This window comes from Grus americana, chromosome 2 (genome assembly GCF_028858705.1).
Source record: "Grus americana isolate bGruAme1 chromosome 2, bGruAme1.mat, whole genome shotgun sequence".
Lineage (NCBI taxonomy): Eukaryota > Metazoa > Chordata > Aves > Gruiformes > Gruidae > Grus > Grus americana.
The window spans coordinates 28,998,594-29,026,536 of NC_072853.1; the positions used below are offsets into that span (position 1 = coordinate 28,998,594).

At 36.2% G+C, this 27,943-nt stretch overlaps 1 protein-coding gene across 2 annotated transcripts in view; it reads left to right on the plus strand.

The window, feature by feature from the left end:
- Nucleotides 1-26,382, plus strand: part of MMP16 (matrix metallopeptidase 16) — a 185,006-nt gene extending 158,624 nt beyond the window's left edge. For both annotated transcript variants that reach the window (XM_054817065.1, XM_054817066.1), the window contains 4 exons: nucleotides 3,043-3,181; nucleotides 12,529-12,679; nucleotides 17,116-17,231; nucleotides 23,503-26,382. In XM_054817065.1, coding sequence (XP_054673040.1) covers nucleotides 3,043-3,181; nucleotides 12,529-12,679; nucleotides 17,116-17,231; nucleotides 23,503-23,837 — 741 coding nt within the window. In that variant the 3' untranslated portion in view covers nucleotides 23,838-26,382. The remainder of the gene's footprint in view (nucleotides 1-3,042; nucleotides 3,182-12,528; nucleotides 12,680-17,115; nucleotides 17,232-23,502) is intronic.
- Nucleotides 26,383-27,943: the final 1,561 nt, after the last annotated feature.

Here is a 27,943-nt window from a genome sequence, read left to right on the forward strand (position 1 = left end):
GTACCAAATCTGCAGAATATAATTTTATTGGTCTTGTTATCAAAATGATTTAGTGCAAATATATTCCAAAAATTACTAAGGCTGAAACACAACTCTTTCTCAAGAAGACAATCTTTGTTGACTTGCTGATTTTGCAGGTTTTGTTGCACTGTGAAATCTGTGTTCGTTACAGATTCTGTTGCTTTCAAGAATGCACGTTTATTCTCTTTACTGAGGTCATTCCACTGACACATTGATATCATACCAGAAATTACCATGATGGGATAGTACCAGCCAATCAGCAATGTAGTACTGCCCAAACTAAAATGACTGCTTCCTTCTCCAGTCACATCTATCTTAATACTTAGAAATTTGTGAACTATTGAATACAGCCATGACTATTTAAAGTTTGGGGTTTTTTGGGGTGGGTTTTTCTTTTTTTTTGGTTGGTTGGTTTTGGGGTTTAAAAAAAAAACAAAAACCCAAACGAAACAAAACAAACAACAGTCAATGGAATTGATTGAATATTTAAAAATGTAGTTTAAGCCTGATTGAAAGAAGATCATTCCTGTCATTAGAACTACAGAAATCCTTTTCTTGTAACACATTAATGTGATCTGAAAGATCTGCTTTGGTGTACTAGCTGAAAGTTGAAATTCATTAGCCAATCTAGAATGTTATAACCTTTGTCTATAGCACTGACGTCCAGACTTTCCAGAGTATGCACATTGCGTTGGGAGTCTCATGAAAGCTTGAACATTTCATTTACCACCTTCGTTCAATGAAGCGATTATGCATGTACTTATGCCCTTTTATATTCAGCTAAGTAGTCAGCCTTTGTTCTTACTTATTTTGTACCCACAACCTTGATCAATGTCTTTCTGAGTTGGTGTACATTTTACGAGACCTGGATATGTTCTTCCTGCAACTAAACATTTTTTTCTAAGATGTGCTTTTGCAACAAAATTCAGACAAATAAAAAGGGTTATCTCTATCTTAGAGTGAAGAAAGACAAGATTGGAATATTTCATTCTACTGAAGATAGTAATAGATATCACAAAGACTGCAGTTTTAAATCACTGCAGCTTGCTACTTGTTTGTCCTTTTATTTTTAAACTTTAATAACTGATCTCTGAGATATTGCCTGGCTTTTGAGGTTTTATAGAAATCTGAGGAGGACAAAGAACTATTGAGACTATTGTCCTATTGAGACTTATCATTACATCATTCCTCCTTAAGTCATTTCTAGATTGATGATGCCTAAAAATCTGACCTGAAAATCCATTTCAAACATTATTACTGTTTCAATGAAAAAGTATTTCCAAATGTCTGCTTTGAAGATATTCCTCCTAATTTTAATTTTTCAAACTCCTCTTATCTCCATGCTATAATAAAAAAATAACAGAGGTTGACATTATCTGTTCAAGCATTCAGAACACATGCTTCAGTTAGGCCTTCCTTGTACCTCTAGGTTGCACTCCCCCAGTTTAGCCAGTTCTCTTTCTGGAATTTAGTCAACTAATCCTAAAAAAATTCTTTGCTGACCTTCCTTAAATGTTTTAATACATCTTATAGTTAAAAAAAAAAAAAAAAGAAAGAAAAGAAAAGCTGAAAATAGGAATCTAATCAGATGAAAATAGTACAAATGTGTTGCACTATCAATGAAATAGGTAGACATGAAAAAATGCAAGGGATTTTAGCAGTATTATTTCCAGACAATTACAACTTTTTAATTTATTTTTTTTTAGGTTGTGTAAGCTACTTGAACTTTCTTTAATACTAACATTCTCAGAAATCTGGGACTCAAAACAACTCTTTCAATTTTAGACTCATTTATGCACATGATTAAGATTTTTTTTGTATATATATTGAGCTGTTTTGTATTTGTAGGGCTAATACTTTTTGTGAAGATTTATAAATTGTTGAGTCATTAGAAAGATAAACAATTCAAGACAGCTGTGATCCCAGGTTTGGAAAGATGACGAATATAGTTCATCATAAGCCTGCTCCTGCAAAGTATTAATCTTCTCTCTAAGCTGTGCCAGTTCTCATAAGAGCACAGATGTCTTCTTGGCACATTGACCTATATAAAAGGAAGGCTGAACTGCCATGTAAAACTGTCGGATATCTGAGAGAATAGCACTTTCTTTGTCATTTAAGGGATTTTGTTTTGTTTTATGTAATATTAACGCTGTAAAAATATGCAAAGGTGTGTAAAAAGTTAAATACTTGTTTAGCACATCCTTCATCTCTATTGGATGAACTGGAACTGTTGTTGTAAGACTGAAGAGGTACAACGACATCTTTATCAACACCCACCTAACATGTCACATACTCATTTCTCAGCTTGAACATTCCTCATTCCTCAACAATGCAACTTCCTTACGACTCTCACTTAAAACAACAGCATATCCCACAGGGAGAAGCCATTTTAAATGGCAACAAGATAGATTTACCAGGACAATGGATTTAGCACTGTAACTGGCTGTAATATTAAACATTCTATTTAATATTATACATAAAGACTGCAAATCTTCACTACAGTAAAGTTGTCATCAAAGCATAGTTCTTATTGGATTGATGTAGTAATGTTACAGCTGTATCTATCAACCTTTCACTGTTAGCATCCACTGCAAAATAATGACTTGCAGAATTAGCTGAATTTCAAGCCTGTCTTTTTTTTTATATAAAGGCTTACACATATGCGTACAGTTCAGTCTAAAAGCCCTTGTAGTCAGTCACAAATTTTAAGTTGGGCTCCTTATAGGAATGATGTTGAGAAAGTGACATCATCTCATACATCATACTGTATGTTCTGCCGAAGGCTATCCGCACCAAACACACGGTTCACACGGGTAGCTTATTCCCACCTCAGGGAACAACTAGTTCTGACACATTGGTAATGTGTGGATGTGACACGAATGCAAGCACAAATATGGTTATGCAAACAGCAAAAGGTCATGCTCTAAAAATGCTAGGATAGGCTGTTCAGTACTTTCAAGACAGCAACTGAATACATATAAATGCCTCAAACATAGTAAGAGACGTATATTTGTTTTCCAGGATCAGTGGTTTTGGCGAGTCAGAAACAACAGGGTGATGGATGGATACCCCATGCAGATTACCTACTTCTGGAGGGGACTGCCTCCCAGCATTGACGCAGTTTATGAAAACAGTGAGGGGAATTTTGTCTTCTTTAAAGGTAAGAAAAGAAGAAAAGTAAGATTTTGTGTAATACTTTTGGCTGTGATGATTTCTTGGAAAATATCTTGCTTGTTTTTACTAATGATTTGTAAATCGTGCTGCAAATTGGTAGTTAAATGAAAAGTATATGAGTTATGTTTTTTCATTTTGGCAGTGACAGCTTTAATTTATGATTACCCTTCAGAGTATCAGATCATTTGCTCTTAGATGTTCAGTAAAAATTTGGAAGTATAAATAAGAGAGTAATAGTAATGCAGTGGTCTACTATGAAATTCTTTTGAAAAATGTGGATTAAGAAGCAAGAATGAACACAGGGTTTGTTTTTGGGTTTTTTTGTGCTCTTTGCTCATTCCTTTTTACAAATGATATTTGCATATATTTAAACGGCACATGTGTTACATATATCTCATTGTACTGCACTGTACTTATTTCATCTGAGAACTGTGATGTTAGGTGTTTCATATGTGTGTATTTAGTAATTTAAAGAAGCATAAACTCCAGAAAATATGTTGTTTAGGTTGAATTGTTGCTAATCATTCTTTCCAAAGTTTCACTCCAAGCATCAGCTGTTCTTCAAAATTAGAGTTCTTGAATATGCATTTAATTTAGACTTAATGAGAAAATTATTCTGTATGTTAAACAAATACATATTTTTCAACAAAAAAGTGAAAACCATGTAAAGTATGTTCTATAAGATAATAATTTGGGAGAACAAAGAAGAAACTGAATAGATATTTGAAAAATTATTCTGCTATTAAGTGTTGTGAGTGATTCACTTGTTAACTCATTACAAAAAAGTAGAAAATTGTTTTTTAAGTTGTTATATCAAAAATTAATTCATTTTTACAAGTGGAATCATTATCAGGGATATAGAAATAATATTTCATTCATTATGGAAACATCATTTTGGGAATGCTAAATGGAAAATATATAAAAATGTGTAGAAACACTGCATAACAGTATGGTGAAGATGAAGTTTATGTTTCACTAATAGGGAAATTGTATTTTTTGTATGAATCATAATGAAAATTGCATACTATATAGTACATTTTCTATTTACATGACTTCAGTACAGCATATGCTTTTACTTCTGTTGCCATGAAATAAACTTCATGTCATAAACTATGGAAGGTGGTAAAATCAAGAATCATGGTCAAGGTGCCTCCAAATCTCCATCCCTCTGCTTGATTTTTGGGTCCTTGGAACATGGGAAGATACAAAGATTATTCTGTAGATATTCCTTTGCTCACCACTGCTACGTAGAGCAAAGGAACCATCCTGTGCATTCCAGACCTCTGCCTTGGTAATGATGGGATCTGTTACCTAAGATTCAGACAGAAAGGATCAAGCTTAGTCTTATACCTGCTTTCTTTTCCTTCCCAGTGACCTCAAAGTGTGTTTTATCACTATTTAACTCTTCACTCGATGCTGACTTACTCCTTCTAGGTCTTAGAGGAATAGGGCGATTCAGTAGTCTGTAGGTTACAGATAACAAAAGAGGGAGGAGAGGAACTTTTCTACTTTCTACCTGGGATATTAAATAATCAGGATTATTATGTTGCTGCAAGCAAAAGCAGCAGGATTGTGCTCTTAGAAGTCAGAATATTGTGTTCTTTACCTTCCTCATCATCCCCAGCTTATGCTCTCTGATTTCAAATCAGCTAATTTTGTGCCTTCTAGTTGATGTCATATGACACTTGGATTTTCTGTTTTGGGTATTCTTCCACCTTTCTTTTCAAAGTTCCTTCCATTATTTTTCCAGTGACATTTGCATTGTCCCTTTATTTGCCAAGGTCAAAAGTCTTCATATTTCCTTGCACGATTTTTCTGAATCTTTGCTTCTCTTCCTCTTCATGATTTCCAATATCTGCCTGATGGTGTTTGTCTGTAATTCATGTTTTTCTACTGCCACAGAATCAGTAGGTTCAACTAAGTCTTTTGTATGTGTGTTCTTGAAAATTCCTGTTAACCAAGGATCTCAGATGCCTTGTGGAACATGATTGCAGAAGTCTATATAAATAGACTGTAGGTAATAATCATTGTCTTGTTTCTTCCATTCCCTCACAAAATTTCTTCCTGGGAAAAGAATATATGTCTTCCTCCCAAAGTTGCTAGAAATAGACAAGCTGACAGCTGCTAAAGAACGTATTATTCAGGTAATGTGCTTTACCAATGTAAAACTGGTCAAACCAAGTAAGTTCTAGAAGGAGCTTTAAATCTCAAGTCTGCCATACAGATATGTTCACATATCACATATCCAAGCCAACATTTCTGTTCATTATTCAGCATAAAAATAGAAGAGATGGAGTGAGTGCCATCACAGAGCTTGGGCTGTGTATTGGGGCTGGGTGGGATGGAGTTGACTTTCCCCATAGCAGCCCTCACAGTGCTGTGCTGTGCATTGGTAGCGAGCAGGGTGTTGATAACACACCAGTGTTTTGGCTACTGCTAAGCAGTGCTGGCACACATCAAGGCTGTCTCTCCAACATTTCTCCCCCCTCTCAGCAGTAGGCTGAGTGTGGGCAAGATTTTGGGAGGGGACAAAGACAGGACAGCTGACCCAAACTGACCAAGGCGGTATTCCGTACCATATCACGCCTGCTCAGCAATAAAAGCTAAGAGATAGAGGGAGGAATGGGGCAGGGACATTCAGAGGTTTTTTACAATGTTTGTCTTCCGGGGTAACCAGCATGTGTACTGAAGCCCTGCTTCCCGGGAAGTGGTCGTACATCGCCTGCTGATGGGAAGTAGAGAATAATCTTTTGCTTTTGCTTTGCTTCCATGCATGGCCTTTTGCTTTTGCTACATTAAACTGTCTTTACCTTGACCCACGAGTTTGGGTTTGTCTTTTCCATCTTATTTTTCTCCCCTCCCTGCCCTGCTGAGGAGGGGAGTGATAGAGCACCTGGCGTCCAGCCAAGGTTAAACTACCACAGGCTGGAATAATGTCACTATGCGTTCCTCTCAGAAAACATTTTCCAGATCACTTCCTTTTAAGGCTGGTTGGTTCTTCACAGTAAAAAAGTGTGATGTTCAAGTGAAGACAGCATTTACTTGCAGATTTTTAAATAAGATCTCCAAAACTACTTCTCAAGGTATCAGTACTATCCAATGGCCTGTAAGGTACAGAGTCTTGAGTCTCTGGTGTGCGCTGGAGAAACAGGTCAGTGCATAAATATCCGCCTTTCAGAACAGCCATTCCTTTTTCTACAGACGCTCAGAGGAGGGTTCCAGGCACACCTTCCATCTCCATTGTTCTCATTCACTTTGGAGGCTTTTTTACTAGTGTGAAACAGGGCCTCCTGTGACTGGCTGATTTTTCACTCCTACTTTCATACTTGTGGAGCAGTATCTCTACTCTCTGAGGAAGGTGAAGAAAGGAGTAAGCCAATTTACTCATCTGTGATTGCTAGCAAGTAATTGCCACCTTGCTTCTCCTTACATGCCTACACTGTCATAAGTTCAGGATAAACAATATTCTGTTAGGTCAGTGACATTTTTAAGATGCACTCAAGATAGACTGTGCGAACCATCCTGGATTGAGACATTCTCTTTAGAAATCCACAAATCTCATTTATTTTCAATGAATGACCTATGTTCTATTTGATTTGTTTCAATCCTTGTCTTTCACGATGGCAAATATAAAATTTGTAACAGTTGATTTAAATTATAAAACACATTTAGAACTTTAGTACTTTTATTATTAGCATTAGATTTTTCCTCCCTTTGAGTATACAGTTAGATTCATGAAATTAGTACACTTTTTTACAGTAGTAGAAATACAGATTAGTAAAGGTATAAAAGTATTTAAAAAACAACACTTTTTTAAAATGGGAGCTATGTTGTAAAATATGAGCCATATGCAAATGATATAAGAAGGCAGCTCAGGATGGAACATTATTTATGAACCTTTGAAATGTCCTTATAGTTTGTTGTTGCTATGAGAAATGTACTTATTCTTAACTTGTGCTAATAAAATTTATCAGTATATTTATACCTATTTCACATTACTCTCCTGAGAATACCTGAGCAACCTGTGAGATCATGTGCAATGTGTTAGACATCTATAGAAAATCAAGTTGAATCAAGTTCAAGACTACTAGATCAAGTGTCTTTGGATTTGAAACTTCATCGGATTATTTTTTTTTTTAAATTTTACCATTTTAACTTCTATTTCCTTTTTTTTTTCATTAATATTTATTTACACAAGGAAAAAACAATTGTAAAAATTCAGTAGCATGCTTGTAGTACAAAGTGATGCTTGCTCATTTTGGGTGGCTTAAGATACTTGGCCTGTCTCCTTGTACCTCATAATGCTCATAAAGTACATAGCAATCTGGTGGATGGCTGCTTATAAAAAGCAGATGTTTACAGTCTTGTTATTATTCACTGCTGGTGTCCATGCTGAATGATAATAAGAAGAGGGCACCAGCATGATACTTTTTTCTTTTTCATTTTTTTTTTCTTTTTTTTTTTTTTAATGAGGAAATGTGAATAGTAAAATTTATTCTGTGTACCTGTGGGAATTTATATGGTGCTAAAAATGAAATTGTCAAGCCATCTGCACTGTTGAATGTTATGGTAAAGCAAATGTAGCAATAGAAAGGCTGCTGTAAAATTCATACTACCAGTGCCAGCATCATAACTTTCAACTGCACTTCTCCCAGTGCTTGACAATTTTATTTTGAAAAATGGATTTACTATAGTGTCAGATCATGGAGCAGAGAAATGACAGAAACTTAATGTGGGAAATAAACAGAGAATGAGAAAAAAGGAAGCATGAATAGTAATTTGTGGATACTAGTAAGATGACATTTGATCCTGCCTTGAAAGACCAAAATTAAGAGCAAGGGTGACTGTAGAAAAAACCCTTCAGAAGTAGATATTAAAATTTTAACTGGTTTCAATTGAATAGAATTCCTAAAAGTTTTGAGAATTAGTCTCATCACTGTAACACTTCACATTGATTATATGCTGTATCCCACACAGGTCTTGCAGTACACACGTATCATAATTGCATATAACATGAGCAAAAACCTTGGTTGCTGACAACCCAGAGCACAACTATTCAGCACTCTGATTCTACAAAGGAAGGACCGCAGTTGCTAAAAACCTCATAATTGTTTGCGGTAGTCAGTAGGTAGTTAAATACTCTGAAGACTATCTGGAGTTAAATATTCAATATTTTAAGTGAAAGTAGCAGTACAGATAGATACCCTTTATTTCCAGTATTTTTTTTAGAATGTCAAAGATAGATGTTGAGAGACTTCAAAAAATTGCAGTCACAGTTCATCCTTCTCAATCGTTTCCCTACAGTGATGATATTTAACAAAGCATTATTACGAAAAGTAAGACATTTTGACTTTTCTATCACTTGCTTTATTCTCAGCTTGTGACCTTACCATTTTGCTTGTTATTATATTAGATCTGACATTAGGGAATAAAAGCAGAGAGATGAAACATTCTGAAGGTTGGCCAGACTTCATGAAACATGTGGTGCTTTATTCTCTGTGAGAATAACAAACCCACCAACCAGACCTTAAAAAACAACTTTGTAAAATAAATACAGTGGTGATTTCTGCTAAGGGCATAGGTTAGGACTCTGAACAAATGTTAGTTATCTATAAGAAGGATCAAACTATAGCTATTCTAGCTTTGTCATATATTCTCTATTTCCATTATAATCACAATTAATGAAGTTTATTGGCTATTTACTAGTAGAAGTGAAATATGAGCTAAATGAAAGCATACTGACTTAAGCATTCATTTTTAATACATTTTAAGATACATAAATGTAAGGTAGAAATAAAAGGAGCTAATAGTCATCACAGTCAGCCATCTTTTGCACTGATTTTCAGTTTTAACTCCTAATATTTGGTTCTGAGTCTGAAAGCTTCTAATTTTTTCTGACTTTTTGGAAATCCTCTGATCAACAGCCACCCACTTTCCTCCAGCTGAGAGACAGAAGCTAAACAGAAAACAAACAAGCAAACAAACCAACCAACCAACCCATCAACAAACCACCTAAAAACCCCTGAAACAAACAAACAAAGAAAAAAAAAAACCAGCCAAACAAAAACAACCAAAGTGAAAACTGTCAGCCAGATGGAACATTTGGATTTCTTATATACAGTCCTTCCTATTAACAGTCAACAGAGTTGTAGCAGACTAAACATGTCTTCCAAAGCAAATGTTAAATACAATTCCCTCTAGTTAGAATCAATAGAATTCTTGCTCACATATGTTAGAGCTCTCAATGCCCTACTGTCTCCATAAAATACAGTTTAATTTACCTTTTCTCTATTTACCAGAAAGAATTGTTTCTTAGTAAGAAATTACGTGAAGAATTTAGTTTCCTACTTAAGTCTTGTGTTCCCACATCTACACTTTCCTTATGTTTCATTATATCTGAATATGCAACAAACACGTGGCTCAGAGGTGCTGTCACTTACAATGGTGTGTGCTCAACCCCTGCTTATTTTGGTATGACCTGATCTTGCTAATTGCCAAATTTGACTCATTGTGTATGGCTGATAAGGATCTACACCAAAAAATTGCTGTTATTCCTTATGAGGCACAGAGAAAGGTAATGGCATTACATACATCACAGCATATGTCTCTCAATGATGTGCAACAGCTGTCATTTTGAACGATCTTCTGAAACAGAAATGAGCTGGCTCAGTGTCATTCACTGGATGCCATCTGTTGTTCACACCATAAGTACCAACTGGTAAGGTCCAAAACAGATGACTTCTCTTATCATTGCATTTGAAACTTCCATTACCATCTGAAGCCTTCTGTGTCCGGTCATGTGAATTGGCAAAAGGCTAAACCACATGGGAGGAGGGACAGTGAATGACTGAAGATGCTCACCCCTATCATGACCAAACCCTGTAAGTGAATTTTGTAAGGAATCTCTGTAAAGGTAAATGTCAGGTTAGCACAGACCTTAATCCCACGTCAACACAGACCTCAGATTTCCATGACTGTTCTTCATAGATCTCTGCGTCTCTTATTTTCAGTACTTCGAATAGCTCTGAACATACTTATTCTTTGAACCCTTTCTTCCTTCAACTGGCAGGGGAGAGAAGATGGATTGGTTGAGCAAACTGTAGTGTCTGTGCTTGGAAGTGGGTGACAAGCAGCTGTAAAGAAGCTGATAAAAAATTTACCCTGGAAACCCAGCATGGGAGGGACTGAAACTGTATCCCCTCTCCTAATTAAAACCATGATAAAATGAAAGCATGCTTTAAATCACTACAGTACAAACAGGGAGATTAAAAAAACCCTTCCCTTTAAACAAACATTTAATACCACTGAGGGACAGATAAAATATAAAACCAACTGCAAAACAGCTCTCCAGATTTTCCATCTTGGTGACTCTGGCATACACCTGATCCTAGATCTTTGGGGTAATATTACATTTCCTTATAAAATATTTATATAGCACAGTGCTTAACCTCCTAAGTCTGTGCAACAGCCTGCCTAGCCTTACAGGTAAGTACAATGGCTAATATGAACAGCCATGATTTTCTCTCTTAGGATCTGTTTCCAAACGTGTTTGAGCAAAATATATTCTTAAAGTTTTCTCCTTATATTTTAAATATTATCGTAATCATAAATAACAATGGATAGACCAAAATGAAGTATCCAATAGGCCAATCCAACATATACATTCACGGATCTTCTCTAGACCATTCTGTCATGTAACTCAGAAGAGTCTACATGATGCCAAAGAGTATCTTCTCCTTCACTGTTATTATTACTAAAAATATCAGTGCTTTTGGAAACACAGGTGAAGGTAGTGCATTGAACAAAAAATAAGCACATGGTTCCTACACAACAGTCTAGCTTAGAAGGAGTGTCCCAGTAGCCTAAATGACATAACGCAGAAGAAAGGGAAGACAGGCCTCAAAGCAAGCTCTTCAGATAAGTAATAAAATGCAAATTATGCTCCCTTTTCCCTATTTCTAGGGGGCATATGAGGATCTTTATTCCTTTTTTGTCAGCCAGATCTGTCTGTGTTTGAAAGAGAAGTCTCTACTGAAAATTCACAGGTGAGAAGTGTATTTGAAGAATTAGAAGAAAGCAAAAACATAAAAAGAAGATAATTGCAAGACTAGGACAGGAGACACAGTATGTTGAGAAGACTCTAGTAAAGAATTTGGAGTACAACACAATTTTTGGTGAAAGTGTTAGACTAAAGGCTTAATATGCGATGATTAACCAGGTGAGATAATTGTGGAAGCGTTCAGTGAGGAAGAAGAGCTTGGCTAGGAAGCTAGAGCAAACTGAAGGTGGGAAACTGGAGTTGTGGGCTAGTGAGGCAAGCTTTCCAGTTAAAAGACAGAGCACAGGAGGCATCCTCTCCAAAAACAGGTACAGAGGGGGCTATAATGCAAAACACTGGTGCAACTGCTACTTCTGTAGACATGCAAACCCCTGTATAGACAATATATTTAGCTAGTAACTGCAACAGTAGGGGTTCAACCACTGAGCATCGCTGTCCAGGAGGCACTAGGCTATTAATTGTACCTAAGAAAGTTTAGGTAACCTGAGATTTGTGTAGACACTGCTAACACCAAGTAGAGTCACACAACTATCTTGTATTATCAGCATGTAATAAGTCTATTGGGTGGTTTTGAATGATTTGTCATGCACACTCAAAGGTTAAATCTTACTGCCAATGGTACTAAAGGCAACCCCCCATTAATTTCAGAAACACAAGTTTCTCACCTATGGGACTTCAGAAACTCAGTTTGCTGTCTTTAGGCCACACTAAAGAAAATATAATTAAAAAAAAATAATTAAATTCTATAGTCATTTCAGAAATAATCTGTACATCCTTCATAAGTAATTCAACTTCTTGAGGAAAAGGACACTACACAGTAATAAAAGTATATGGTCTGTAAAAGGATAGGAATTCCCATTTTTTATTTATTTATTTGTTTTCTTGCCACATTTTCTCTTAAAATTCATTCCTTTTTCCTCATGAAATGTAAAACTGTTGTGTAGTATTGCTGTAAATATATTACATTATCAACCACATAGCATCTTGAGATGACTTCATTTTCATCCTGGGTTTAATCCCTGTATAGTTCGTATCAAACTATTCTGTGGGCTTATTGAATGAAAGGTGCTTTATAAATGCAAGGTATCTGTAAGGCATATTTAATATTGCATTAAAGAACATTGATAGAACATTTGTCATTTTATTGTGTTTGGCAGAACCACTATAGACCTTTGGAAGTCTTTCTTATTTCTTAGGACTGTATTAATATTAATAGTGAGAGTACTGAAGATTAACACACATATATGTATGTGTATATATCTGCTTTTGCACAGGTAACAAGTTCTGGGTTTTCAAGGACACTACTCTCCAGCCAGGTTATCCTCATGATTTGGTAACACTTGGAAGCGGAATTCCTTCCCATGGCATTGATTCAGCAATTTGGTGGGAAGACGTTGGGAAAACCTACTTCTTCAAAGGAGATAGGTTGGTACAGGAATTCTGCAATGAAGCAACTTGGTGGATATCAGCTAAGCCTGTTAATCTTTTCCTCTATTTCACAAAAGAAGAAGTCAAGCCACTTAAACAGTTCATTTTCTGTAGATGAAATTAACTCCTCCTGCATAGAGGGCCATACTGTTTTCGCATTTCTTAAAATCTAAATTATATTTGTGTGTATATACTGAAATGAGTGTATGTACATCCAATGGAAAGGTTATGTTTTATAAGTCAACAGGGAAGTCACAGTTGTGGCAAATTTAAACAAATATTCAAAGTAATGTGGTGTCCTGGTTTTCTGCTGGGATAGAGTTCATTTTCTTACTAGTAGCTGGTACAGTGCTGTGTTTTGGATTTAGGATGAGAATAATGTTGATAACACACTAATATTTTAGTTGTTGCTAAGCAGTCAAGGACTTTTCAGCTTCTCATGTTGCCCTGCCACTCTTACCTGCTCTATCCACATTTCTAAACCCTAGTACATAAACAGGCAAGGTATGATCCAAAGCTTTTTATGGTCAGTGAAAATGGCTTCTCTGCTACTATTGAAAAATGAGGTAAGAAAGGAAAATGACAGCTAAACCAGGAAGCTAGAGAACAATTTGAGCAGTTTCCTAGGAATTATTTTTAAATAAATATTACAGTTCCCTTCAGAAAAAAATACTTATGATTAGTAAAGAACAGAACAAAATTGTAAAATCTGAGGCAAATTATTCTTTATTAATAATTGTAATGTTTGCGTTAGTTTTATTAGAAGTATGATGACTGCTTTTTTTACTGTGTGGTACTTAGGAATCTGAGACACTAATAGTAGTCATGGATCACTTAAGAAATTAATTTAATGCACATCATAGAATATGTTTCACATACTACAGTTGATGACCTTTAGCAGTATTGTAATATTGCATGACAGATTACAGCTACCAATTTTATTGTTAAAGTTTTTTTTTAAAAAAACACCAAAATTTCTCCAACACTTATGATGAAGAAAGTACATAACTAAGTAAAATTTTTGTGGTGCTTGAAAACTAGGTATCATTTCAAGCAATCAATTTCCACAGTGAAGAAGAAAGCCACCTAAATAATTTGTTTCCCGTGGTTAAGTCGATCTTTAAAAAAATGTAGAGTTCATTGTCAGGTAATAATTTTTCACCTCCAAACTCCTGGGAAAGTATGTACAGTAGGAATCTTATGTGACCTGTACTTCCTTTAGGGTTTATTCAGCAGCATCCTTTTATATTTCCATGCACAGGCAGTTACTTATAGTCAAGAATTTTCCTAAAAAACCAGTGGTAATAACAGAAGACAAAAAGAACTATCAGAGAAAACATCTGTTAACGGAGAAGTTCCCACTTAGAGCTACGAAGCACAATGAAACACAGCAGGATATAAATGCAATACAGTATATTAGAAGAAGATGGAACAACATAAGCCTTGCAGAGATAATTGAGCTATTACAGGATATTGACCACCAGTGGGAATAAACCCATATACCACTAAGCTTCTCAATGTGTATTGTTTATATCTCATTTTTTTCTTAATGTAAATTTAGAGTTGAATTCTCCTGCTGGTTTTAGTAGTATGTATATGTCAACTATAAAGGTGGATCTTTTCCTGAAGAAGGTATAACATAAATGTAGCTTCTCAGTGGTAGAAGGTAGGAATGAAAGGGAACCAAAAAGTTATGCCAGCATCAAAATAACGAAGAATGTTCCTTCTTATGTAACTCAAGGACATGTATACTTACTTTGTTTTGATGGCAATCTGTAGTTAAGGAGCTCCGGGGCAGTCTACACAGATTTAAATGTCCCGGAACAGCGGTATACGTGAAAAAGTTAGAGCAATAAAATACAAAGCATCAAATATTGGCTATAAAATGAAGGAAAAAACCAAACCCAAACCAGCAAGAAGATTTAAAAGTCCAAATAGTAAATGGTATTTTAATACTCCTACGACTAAAGCAGCTCATGTATGGATAATTATTATTAATATTTGAAATGATCCATTTAAATAGTAAAGATAATTCTTCCAAATAATTATATGAAAGCTAAAAAGGGGGCAAAAGATGACTACAGAAAACATTTTGCCCTTTCTCATTCCTCTCCTACCAGAATTGAGTAGTGTAGGACAAGATGATAACAGGTTTGCTACACTTCTTGACACATGGCCTTGTTTATGCCCCTGTCTGGTGTGACTGTTTTGTGTACTTTAGAGTTTAAATGAATATTTTTTTCTTCATAGAGCTTAGTCATCCAATAGTTCAGAATAACATTAAATAAACAGGATTAGATACAGGGAAGAACATGTTTTAGCAAATATTTTCCAAATTCCCTTTTTCTGAAGCCATGAAGTGCACTTTCATTTATTTTCCCTCTGTTACTCTATCAATCTTTGAGATACAGTAACACAATTTATATAATTTGTAAAGCTCAAATTGCTCAAATCATCTGGGGAGTCTGCTTGTGAACATTTGCCATGCCAAGGAGAATCAAGACTAGGTTTTTTCTTACCCTGTAGACATGCTCATTATTCCAGCACAGGTTGCTGAGGTAGTATCATGATCAGTCCTTCCCTCACAGGATTTCTCATCAATGCTGAAAAAGCAACAGTTTTGGGACTTTTGTCTGTGCACTGGGTGTGTCCTCAAAGACTTACTTTTTAATGACAATGAATATTTTTGAAAGTCCTATAGGACTGTCTATTTCCATCATGCAGCCTAGTGGAAAAAAAACCCAGAGGTTAGTAAAAGAAGGAACTAAAAATGGTGAAAAGTTTGGAAGAGAAAACAGGAAAATGAGTGGAAGTATGCAGGAAGGAAATAGGGTTCTGGGAAAGAGAAATGTAGGAAAAGGTAATATAGTTGATCAAGAAGAAATGCAGATAAAAATGGAGATTAGAAAATGTAATATTAAGCTTAGCAAAGATTGAGTGTAAAGAAACAGGGAAAGAGAGAACAGGCACATATGAAAAGAGAATATACAAACTAAGGATGAAGAAACATGGAGTCAAAAGATGAGCAAGAACTGATGGCAGTAGTATTGATGTCAGAGCTTTGTTTACTACTTCTATATGTTGTTTCTTTCTCCATGTAAACTCTGAAAGATGTTACATTTCAAAATAAAGAGCATTGCTTTATTGGCTTGTTACTGATGCATATGTGACTAGATTAAGAAATCAGGCTATAAAAATAATTTATGCATAAGAAAGAAAAAGTAAATACAAATGTTTTTTAATGTAACTTGCCAATTCTTAACCCACTTGAAATCTGTCACCTTTTAATTTCATTGAAAGTTTAAAGCCAGAAGAAGTGTCCCGCAGAGAGAAATACAGAGGAGTTTAGACCATTTTGTTTTTAAAAAAGATTAAGACGTGAATTGATTACAGTGTCTAAGTACCTTCACAGGGACAAAATATCATCCACTTAAGGACTCTTTAATATATCAGGAATGATCATAACATGGATTTCTAAAAGCTGAAGTCAAATGAATTCAAATTAGAAACAGGGTCAAGTTTTTAGCAGTGACCAGTTTATCAATGAAAGTGATATATTCTCAGGCTCTTTATGTCCTGAAATGGTGAGTGGCTGCATTTTTATATAATTTTTCACATGAATAAAATTGATTTTGGAAAAAAAAAAATCTTCAAGAAAACTGTGCTCTAAATTCAAATGCTCTAAATTAGTGGAGCCAATCAAAATATGAAATGACCCACCCAAACACTATATGAGGATAAACAGAAACACTAGAGATACAGTATGTTAATTCTTAGAACCAGTTTATAATAAGATATGCATAGCAATTTAACCAGCTACATAAGGACAAATAAATTATCAACATTATCTGTAAGTGTAAATAAAATCACAGGTGTAAATACTTCTTACATGTTCAGGTCGCCTAGGATTTGCATGTTGAAGCTTTTTAAATTGGAGAAGGGCTGGCTGGCAAAAATGCACAAAAGCAGGTTGAATTTTGTATTACACTGTATCTGTTTGATGTTAATGAAATGAAAAGCTACTGTAATGAATACATATAAGGAGATAAATTACAATTACTGAGAGTATTTTAATCTGAAGGTACTGGGTTTTTTTTATTAAAATGTTATCTAAAACATTAATGTAATTTTTTTGCATATGTTGCATCTCTCTTTGTCACTGTGCAGAAGTCCTAGGCACCAGAATTGCTGCAATTATAAGTGTGATGCATGCTCATTCAATTGTCAAAGTGCAAAAATTTTGTATCTTCTTTCTGAAGATGAAACAATTGTCCAGTCAGCAAATAGGTTTCTTTGTAATCTTGTAGTAAAAAGAAAAATCGAGTATTCTGATTTGTGCCTAATGAATGTAGCAAATATTAGAAGGAAAAAAAAATAGGTGGTTACTCACCTGCTTTTTTTTATTATTTTTATTCTTTAAAAAAAAAATTCAGGTACTGGAGGTACAGTGAAGAAATGAGATCCATGGACCCTGGTTATCCCAAACCAATCACAATTTGGAAAGGTATCCCAGAATCTCCTCAGGGAGCCTTTGTCCACAAAGAAAATGGTAAGCAAACACATTCCTGATTTAATATTTTACTAACACCCTTTATGTAAGGTAGAGTAGTAGAGGCATGATTGACTATTCAGGTTAAGTAGCGAAGGGATTCTTGATTTATGAACAGAATATTTTCTGCTATAGAACTCGCTGTTGTGAAGATAGCTGTTTGTTTGCATGTACCATTTCACACAATGGAGAAAAATCTTTCAAATTTAGTATCATAAACCTTAATTTCCATTCCTTTTTTTCTTGTGTGTTAATTCACTTAATTATTGCTGTTCTCTGCTGAATTATTGGACCTCTTAAAACAAGCTTCCTAAGCACAGTATATCTCTCTTTGAATTGTCAAGGTGTTGGCTGTTTTAACAGCTTAAAAGATAATACTTTCATTCTGAACAACTAGCAAAGGGAAGCAGAAATATCCCTAAGAATCTATGTAAATAGGCAATATCATAAGCCCATGATGCAGAAATGCAGATCATGAGGATGTTAGTATGAAGTGCTGTTACCTGTATCAAGATGCCTCATCACATACAGGACCCTAGAATCTCAGCTGGCCACACTCCAAAGAATGAGATTAGCCAAAATCTCCTCCATCTTGGGAGAACTCAGTGCTACCCAGGGGCTGCTGGCAGGCTGCCACAGAGCCCTCAGTCGCACAGAGTTCAGATCCCTTTGACAGGAATAAAAATATGCATTTGTCGTCAATTATCATTATTAGAGAATTGTTGTATGGCATTTATGATTTATTTATTAGTAGGTTCTGAGTTTATTCTGTTTACCTCACAGACAGCACATATATATTGCCATATTATTTTAATTTCCTTTTACTAAGTAGATAAAAAGATTTCTTTCCTTATATAAACCATTTCAGTCTCCTATTTCAACCTCTAACTTGATTAAATAATTTACCATGGAAATGTTTGGGGTTTTGGTGTTTGGTTTTTGTTTTTTGGTTCTGGGTTTTTTTTTGTTTTTGTTTTTGTTTTTTTTCAGAAATATGTTTAATTGCTTCCTTGCTTTGTCTCTGTTTTATCCAGAAGCAGAAACCCTTCTGAAATCTGGCCTTTTGGCTAGACCGAATATTTTTGTGTTGTTTTTATTTGTTTTGTTTTTAACTGGAAAGTAGGTCACTCAAGATGATATTCTGCATACATCACACTCAATAACTAACTTTGTAAATATACATATATGTGGAAATGGGAACAAACATTATGCATGCACAAACAAACATAATGGATATAATCTCTGCTTTCTTCCCTTCATTACCTTTCAAGCATATTTTAAAAGATTTGCATTAAAAAGGAATTTAACATATATATATTTATGTATGTATGTATGTATGTGTGTGTTTGGGTTTTTTTCCTACCGTAATTGCATTCCCCATCATAGAATAATAGAATCATAGAATAGTTTGGGTTGGAAGGGACCTCAGAGATCTTCTAGTTCCAACCCCCCTGCCATAAGCAGGGACACCCTCCACTAGACCACGTTGCCCAAAGCCCCATCCAACCTGGCCTTGAACACTTCCAGGGAGGGGGCATCCACAGCTTCTCTGGGCAACCTGTGCCAGTGCCTCACCACTCTAACAGTAAAGAATTTCTTTCTAACATCTAACCTAAATCGACCCTCCTTCAGCTTGAACCCATTACCCCTTGTCCTGTCACTACACTCCCTGATAAACAGTCCATCTCCAGCTTTCCTGTAGGCCCCTTCAGGTACTGGTAAGCCGCAATTAGATGTCCCCAGAGCCTTCTTTTCTCCAGGCTGAACAATCCCAACTCTCTCAGCCTGTCCTCATAGGAGAGGTGCTCCAGCCCTCTGATCAGCTTTGTGGCCCTCCTCTGGACTCTCTCCAACAGCTCCATGTCTCTCCTGTACTGGGGCCCCCACAGCTGGACGCAGTACTCCAGGTGGGGTCTCACAAGAGTGGAGTAGAGGGGCAGGATCACCTCCCTCGACCTGCTGGTCATGCTTCTTTTGATGCAGCCCAGGACACGGTTGGCTTTCTGGGCTGCAAGCGCACACTGCCAGCTCATGTTGAGCTTCCCATGAATCAATACCCCCAAGTCCTTCTCCTCAGGGCTGCTTTCAATCCATTCCCCGCCCAGCCTACAGTTGTACTTGGGATTGCACTGACCCTCGTGCAGGACCTTGCACTTGGCCTTGTTGAACTTCATGCGGTTCGCATGGGCCCACCTGTCCAGCCTGCCAAGGTCCCTCTGGATGGCATCCCTTCCCTCCAGCGTGTTGACCACACCACACAGCTTGGTGTTGTTGGCAAACTGGCTGATGGTGCACTCAATCCCACTGTCCATGTCGCCAACAAACAGAGCCTGTCCCAGTACCGACCCCTGAGGAACGCCACTTGTTACTGTTCTCCACCTAGACATTGAGCCGTTGACCATGACTGAGTGTGACCATCCAGCCAATTCCTTATCGACTGAGGGGTCCATCCATCGAACCCATGTCTCTCCAATTTAGAGACAAGGATGTCATGCGGGACAGTGTCAAATGCCTTGCACAGGTCCAGGTAGATGTCTGTCGCTCTTCCCTTATCCACCGACGCTGTAACCCCATCATAGAAGGCCACCAAATTTGTCAAGTACAATTTGCCCTTAGTGAAGCCATGTTGGCTTCACCTGATCTTCTCCTACAGTGGGCGGTTCTTCATTCTCCCAGTCCCTGCCTTTGCCTTCTGTGACCTGGGTAGTGTGGCTCGAGCACTTGCCAGTGAAGACTGAGGCAAAAAAGTCATTGAGCACCTCAGCCTTCTCCATATCCCAGGTAACCAGGTTGCTTGTTTCATTCCGGAGGGGACCCACATTTTCCCTCATCCTCCTTTTATGACTGACGTACCTATAGAAACTTTTCTTGTTGTCCTTGACATCCCTGGCCAGACTAATCTCTATCAGGGCTTTGGCTTTCCTAACCTGATCCCTGGCTGCTCTGTATTCCTCCGAGGCTACCTGCCCTTGCTTCCACCCTCTGTAAGCTTCCTTTTTTTGTTTGACTTTGCCCAGGAGCTCCTTGTTCATCCACCCATCATAAGTACTGAGCTCAGGTACATGTGTCTCTCATTACAAATGAAAATTATCTTACTGTAACACTCAGTCCAGTGAGTTTGAAAGCACTGCAGAGGCAGAGCAGTCATTCCTAAGGCAGGAAAGACACTTGGTTTCATCAAAGCCACTTCTCTTTTTCACCCCAGTGGCTTTGATAGTCTGTCTGACTGTTTGAATGAGGAGGGTGGTAAAACATGACATGAGATCATGGAGGAGGGGAAGGAAAAAGGCATTCTTGGGCTTCTCAGAAAGTCTAAAAGGCCTCAGGACAGAAAGGACTGAAAATGACACCATAAAGTTCCCAAGAAGACCACTAAGACATTTTCTCTGAAATCAAGAAAATAGACATCTTAAGAAACAGTTCACAAGTCCACTGTTGTTTGTATGAGGAGAGAAAGAAACAAAAGCTGATGTAAATAAGAAGTACCACAGCTTCATTGGAAAGAAGTTGATTACATTTTGCCTGAAATGGTTTTCCTTTCTTTGGGCAGAAGCAGAGCTGACAAGGAAGTTTTACTATATAGATTTTAAGGGAACATCTGAAAGCACGTATTCCAGTTAATCCATTTCATTTTAAAGAATACTTTTTTCTTTCCCTTGTCTTTCTGTTGTGTAAACCATGCAAACGAAAACCTGCAATATGTTTGATCATAAAGGGGTTTTCTTCACTGTCCACAAAAATTTAGGGTAGTCTTGCAGTAAGAGGCTAGGAAAGATGAGAAAAAACAATTTCCTACTCTAGTCAGCATCCTGACTCGGTGTCCTAGAAGCTTGGTAAGGTACAGGTAACATCTTTGAAAGTGTCCCTGCTACTTCCCATAATGTGATTTGGTTTCTAATGCTGCGGTGGAAACTCTTAGGAGGTGAAGAAGAAATTTCCTTTCTATTGCTCCATGGAATCTGAGATCATACAAAGTTCTTCAGATTGGAGAAATCTTTCTTTCTGCCTTTAGAGCATCATAGAAAATCTCACCTCCCAACCAGAAATTCTGCTAAAGTCGATGGTGAAGCAATTTTTAGAGAGAAGAAACAGAAGAAAGAGAAAAGCTAGTCTACTTTATGTGCCCGTTGAGCTTTTTTTTTTTTTTTTTTCCTTATGCTTACTACCACTCCTAATTTGAGTTACTATTTGAAATGTTAGTGATTGCTAAGTCCTTTCATACTGTTTGGGTCAGGCATTGCACTCACTACTCTCAGCGACTAGCACCTAGAAAATTGTAAGGAGCAGCTCCCAAAGTAGGCTCAACAAATCAAGCAGATTAGATGAAATCACTTTTAATAGTTGTGTGAAGTCACTTATTCTGCCATGAGAAGCAGTAAAACTTCTTGATCTCTTATTATTACCCTTCTCTGCTTGTAACTGCTATCCTTCAGCTGTTACTGACTGTTATCCTGGTTCCTGTCTCAGCAAAATAACAATGAAGTTTAAAATACCTTTGGTGTTTTCCAGTGGAAAATATGCTCTGATTGAAGAATTTTTACTGGATCTGTAGGGGCTGGTGATTGCTTTGCTGCTTTGATTTTAACAATTTTAATTTGATATTTCAATGTATAATAACAACACTAATGTCAGTATTCTGACTTATATGTGCCCCTGATATACACATGTATGTATTCTATATATATATGTAAGAATATAAATTTAGAGATGTCGTATTTGTATATGATCTCTATATAGGTATTAGAATATCAATCGAGATAATATATCAAATTTCCACACTTGAAATATTTTTCCAAGACCAGTATGGACAGTACTTTCTTACACACATGTTGTTATATGAAATGCAAAGGTAGAGTAACCTGTAGCTCAAAATACTGAAATTTTGCATTTGATAATATTTTTAATTTACACTACAGATTGCTTTAAGGAACTTTTTATATGCTAAAATTTTAAAACTTCATTATATTTAAAGTCCTCTTTTTAGTTTTGTTCCAGTCAGAATAAAAGACATTTTGTGAACAAGCCTCCTAATTACTATTTTCACATAGCTCTGTGTTTTTCTTTTCTTTTTTCTTTTTAACCAGTATTATACCTTTCTATAGATGCACGTGTACCTTCTCAGATAATAAAACTGCAAGGGATTAAGGAAAGGAAAATAGTATCTTTTTAGTTGCTGGGAAGGCCACATTAAATTACATAGTTAATGTAGAAGAATGTTCAAGTATTCTAAATATTCCGAAAAGTGCCAATAGATGATGAAGATTTTTTTACATAGTTGGAGCTGAAAAATGTACTATCAATCAAGTAATTTTCTTTTTTTAATTTTTATTTTTTTTAGAATTGAAAGAAACTAACTGCTATTTGAATAGGTGATTACCAATATTAAGTCCAGATAGCCAGTTACTGATCTTTTTAGGAAGCCTTGTTGAAATGACAAATAGTGCCCGATTGTCTTAGTATTCTTATTGGCCTTTAGTACTGCAGAAAATAAGCTGAGGTCTATAAAGTAAAGATAATAAAAAATACAGCTGTTTGCATTCAGTTCATAAACAGTAGGAGGAAGTTCTCCCATCCTGAAGGTTTGTTTCTTGCCAGATCAATGCCATTTTTCAGCTGGGATAATAAAGTAATGTAGATTTTTGGCAGGGAGTCAAGTGGGTTGGTTTTTTTTTTCCATTTAAACATGTTTAGTAATAACATTGGATTGCACCTGAATGATCAAATACCAGCTCTTTCAGAAAACTTAAATCTGGTTACACCTGTTTTCTCTTGGCAAAGCTGCTGTTATTTCCTCCAGTTTTCTTCTTCTGAAGTAGAGCAGTATGCCATGTGACATTAAAGAGAGTCAGTTCTCATTTCTGGCTAGCATAACATTGCAATTTGTTTCAGTAGACTTCCCATCTTGAAGAGGTGGTGATGCTTCAAAGTCCTGGCCCTGAGGATTCCAACTGTGGTTGGGTTTTCAGCGAATGAACAAATCAGCTAGACCCTGGTCTGTCAAAGATCATATTCTATGGAACTCCTTTATTTTTTGTAGTAATGGAAGACAATAAAATCCCAGTTTATTCAATTATAAAAGCCACCCCGATGTTAGATTTTCTAGAGACAGTAAAGAAACAAAATTTGTAAAGAAGATTCAAAAGACCTATTGCTTACATCTTTTTAATTTTTTGATTACAAAATAATTTGATACTAGTAGTTTTGGTCATGGTGTGTTGATGACATGATTTGATCTGATATGATCATGAATAATTGCAATTTTCTTCCTCAGGCTTCACGTATTTCTACAAAGGAAAAGAGTACTGGAAATTCAATAACCAGATGCTCCGGGTGGAACCTGGCTATCCTAGATCCATTCTCAAGGATTTTATGGGTTGTGATGGACCAACAGATCGAGATAAAGACCGACACAGCCCTCAAGATGACGTTGACATTGTCATCAAACTGGACAACACAGCCAGCACTGTGAAAGCCATAGCCATCGTCATTCCCTGCATCCTGGCCTTGTGCCTCCTTGTCTTGGTTTACACTGTGTTCCAGTTCAAAAGGAAAGGAACACCCCGCCACATACTGTACTGCAAACGCTCTATGCAAGAGTGGGTGTGATGTAGAGTTTTGGTTTTTTTCTTTCTCTCCCAGGAGTTTGTGGTAACTTGAGATTCAACACAAGAGCTGTTATGCAGTTTCCTAGCTAGGAGCGGGCATCTGTCAGTCTGAAACAAAGCTGATCTTTAAAACCCAGGGGGTTGCCTGTCCTGCGCATGAGTGGCGATTCGCTCAGCTGGGAAGCTTCCATGATACACAGTATCTGCTGTTTCTTCAGTCCTTTGTCTTTCTTTGTCATTCGATTCTAGGCCTTTCCTCTGCGCGCTCAATGCCCGATAAACTATCAGGATTAACTAACAAAGAGGAAAAAAAAAATCTCCAATGTTTCTACATTTTTCCCTTAAGGCCTGTTCCCCTTTGAAAAATTTTTTGCTGAAAGTAAATTTTTTTAGAAAAACACAACAACCCACAATGGAACTTTCAGAAAAGTGAGAAGACCCAAAACAGCTTTGTCTCCAAAGAGGATTGCTTTCTGTCTGCTACGGATAAAGTCCTATACTCCTACTTCCAGTTTTGTCAGGTGGGAGACTCGGATGACACGCAGGACTTCAGACTGTTCGGACAGCCATTTTCCAACAAACAAGGGGCCAAAATATCTGCAATATAGTAACAGCCTTAATAATACATTCATTTTGTGTTTTTTACAGCTGCTCTGGGCTATGTCCTCGATGTTTTAAACTCATTTATATTCACTACTATATTCAAGCAGAACCTTTTTATTGGTTTGTTTGATTTTTGGTTGGTTTTCCTGCATAATCTTTCCCAAGCTGTACCAAGCCAACTGCCCCAGGCCTTTCATAGGTCTGTCAGGAGCACTCATTCCAAAGCATGGTAAAAAAGCAGTGTGTCTCTGAAGTGGATTTCAATGAACTAAAGCAACAGTCATGCTATAGAGAAACTTGACACTGGTATTACATTGGTGGTGTAACCCTTTGAGAACTATTGCATCCGTTTTCAGAGTCTGGTGGATGTTAATCTTGGTGTCATTAAATTATAGGATTGTGTTTGGGTAATACAGGTTTTAAAAGAAAATCAGTTTTTCAAAACAGATTTCCTGTGACTGCAAGTGAGTGTTTTTAATTATTTGCATTATTGATAGAAAAGCATTTGTAACATAAATAGAAAACAAAATATATTTACCAGCTACTCTGGTTAAAGGAACCAAACCTATTTTAATAACTTCTACCACTTACCAAGAATTTTTCTGAACTGGCGACACTTTTATAGCTTAGCCTTTTATCTTAAGCATCTTGAATTTCTCTTTTAAACTATGTTGCATGATAATTCAATTTGCCTCTGCAGAGGTAGAGTTACAGTTTCAAAGGAAAGCTAAAACGATGACTCTGATATTGCATGAGTATCCTCCGGTGTGTTACCCCTTTGCATGTTCACCATAGTTCTCAAAGGGTTAGTCAAATTTCTGGCCTTCAGCCGAATATGATGTCACTGGCAGAGCCAAGGGACCACCAAAGCATTTTGTCATTCTGTGTAATTTGTGCTAACAGCAGTATTGTCATTTTCATGTGACCTGCAGAGCAGGTTTGTATCAATATTTTTTTCCTAGAGAAAAGTCAGCAACTGACAGACCTCTTTATTGATTTTAGGAGCTGCTTCTTGCAGTGATAGGCTTTACAGTCACTGGGCTGTGAACTTATTAAAGATGGTCAGAATGATGCACCCCAAAAGTCAGACACCTGGTTTTTTATGAAAGCCAGGATTTGAGGGGAGTAGCTTTTGCAACAATGAACAGCTTGCCTTGAACTTGATTATTGACCTGTTGACTGTCATTACCAAGTTAAACATTGTCTTCTGTGAACAGCTTCACTGTCCGAATTTCCTTAAAGTGTACTGTCCTATGTCTTGGATCTTTGACCTTTAACTTGCAAACTGGCACAAACTGAAGGGAATCTAGTGTTGCGAATGAACTAAGATGAGTTTTATTTCTTAAAAGGCCTGATATACATTATCCAAAATTTGAGAAAAAAATGTTGAAGTGTTTTCTTAGAAAAGAACTGACATAAACTAAAATATTTATGATAGAACTGTAGAAGGGTATTTTGCTATGTATACATGCACACTCTAAAAATGAACTACAGTAGAAGTTACTTTTTATTTAACTTGAATACAATTTTCAGTATAAAATTATCATTTCTACAAATAGCTAGTTATTAATGAAAAGGTTATAGAAAAGTATTAAAATACTTGAAATGGCCAGTATTGGCTTTTACATAAAATGAGACTTTTATACTACATTCAACCAATTTCTTACTGATTTCTTAATCCACATAACTGGATCATTTTTTGGAGAGTGTAGGTATATATACATATATATTATGGTTATTATTATTTTGGTAATGGATAGCTTGACTGCCTTGAATTTATATTTATATTGAGCATAGCATGAAAAATAGTATGCCTTTTTGTTCAATTACATGATTTTATATTGATTTGAGGACTTATTTTATGAACATGTGGCATGCTATAAAGCATTGCAAACTTATTTCTTAGAGCATAAACAGATATACATATGTACGGCTAACAAAAATGAAGAATAGTAAAAGATATAGTTTTACAACAAATATGCAATGCAGATGGCATTTTGGAGATGTTTTGTAGAGGTACTGCATACTGTAGGTTAGAAGTGCACCAGTATCATCCCATAGCATTATTTAGTAAATCCAATTCAGTTGTTGCTGAAAATATAGATTAATTGACAATTAAGTAACATAGGATATTTACTGCACATCAGCTCATTTGATGAATTCAGAATTCTATACCTGTTTGCCATATATATTAAAATGTGTGTGTGTGTGTCTGTAAACTTATCATGCACACAAGCACACACATACACATACATGCATATTTTAATCCATGGAGAGATTTTTATTGTTAACAAGCTACTATAACTTTATGTTCTGCTACAGACAGAACAAAATGATTCATGTTGCTGTTCCAATTTCGTCCCGTTGATAGTTGGTGGAAAATACTAACAGCACTACGTATTCTGCATTTGTTTTTTCTCTACAGCAGGAGAACTTATTTTATATTATCTTTAAGTCAGAACAACATCTCACCTGGTTTTTTATTCACTTGAAAATTTTGTTTCAATTTCAAAATATCTTTCATGGCAGCTTTAACTTTTTGTGCAACTGTTTCCCTGACAGTAATGAAGTGCTGAGCATGTTGACTGTTGTTCTTTGATAAGGTAACAAAAACGTTTGTATTTGGAGAATTTAACTTTAATTATGCAGGAAGGTAAGTGTGATAAGTCTAGTGCTTGGTATGTGGTACATCATAGATACATGAATACATGATAAGTTGATTGTTTAATCTATTTTCTTTTACTTAAAAGTGCATATATATTATATACAGAGAGAAGGAGAAAAAATAATATTATATTGGCATGTTTATGTCATGCAGAGCAAGATCGTGTCAGCATTTCTATTACATACTCCTATTTTCAGTAGGTTATAACACAGTCATAAAGGTTTGATTTAAGTAAAAGATGTAGGAGCAATTGTGGTCACTGTAATTCCCACATACATATGGCAGATTTCAAATTATAGTAGTTCAGAGTAAATTAGTGATGTAGCCTGATTTAGTTTTGAACTCAAGTGAGTAAAAGTTCTAGGACAATGTTCCTTTTTGAATAGTTGTTTTCCTACCAGGGCCTATAATTATGAGAATTAAGAAAAAACAAATTGAAAATATTTTCAGTTCTGCAATCTGGGTTCCTGCTCATGTGCCATAACTTTTTTCATAAAGTTTTTAATAAACATTTCCATATTGCTATTGTCATGATCTGTACTGTGGAACAATACAAAATTGAATATGCATTGTGTTAATTAGTTACAGTCTATCAAGCTGACTATACAGGGTTGTGTATCTTCAGAGTACTATGGAACTGTATGATGCAGGAGGCCAGGGTAGATGATGGCAGTGTTTCCTCTGGCCTTTTAATGTGTAAACCTATGAAAAGGTTATTGACTGTAGACACAAATTAATTTTTATCAAAAAATACATTTAAAAAACTATGTAACTGTATATTTACTGGATAGGCTGGGATGGAGAGACTCAAATGGCTCCAAAGGAGCCCTTTCAAGTCT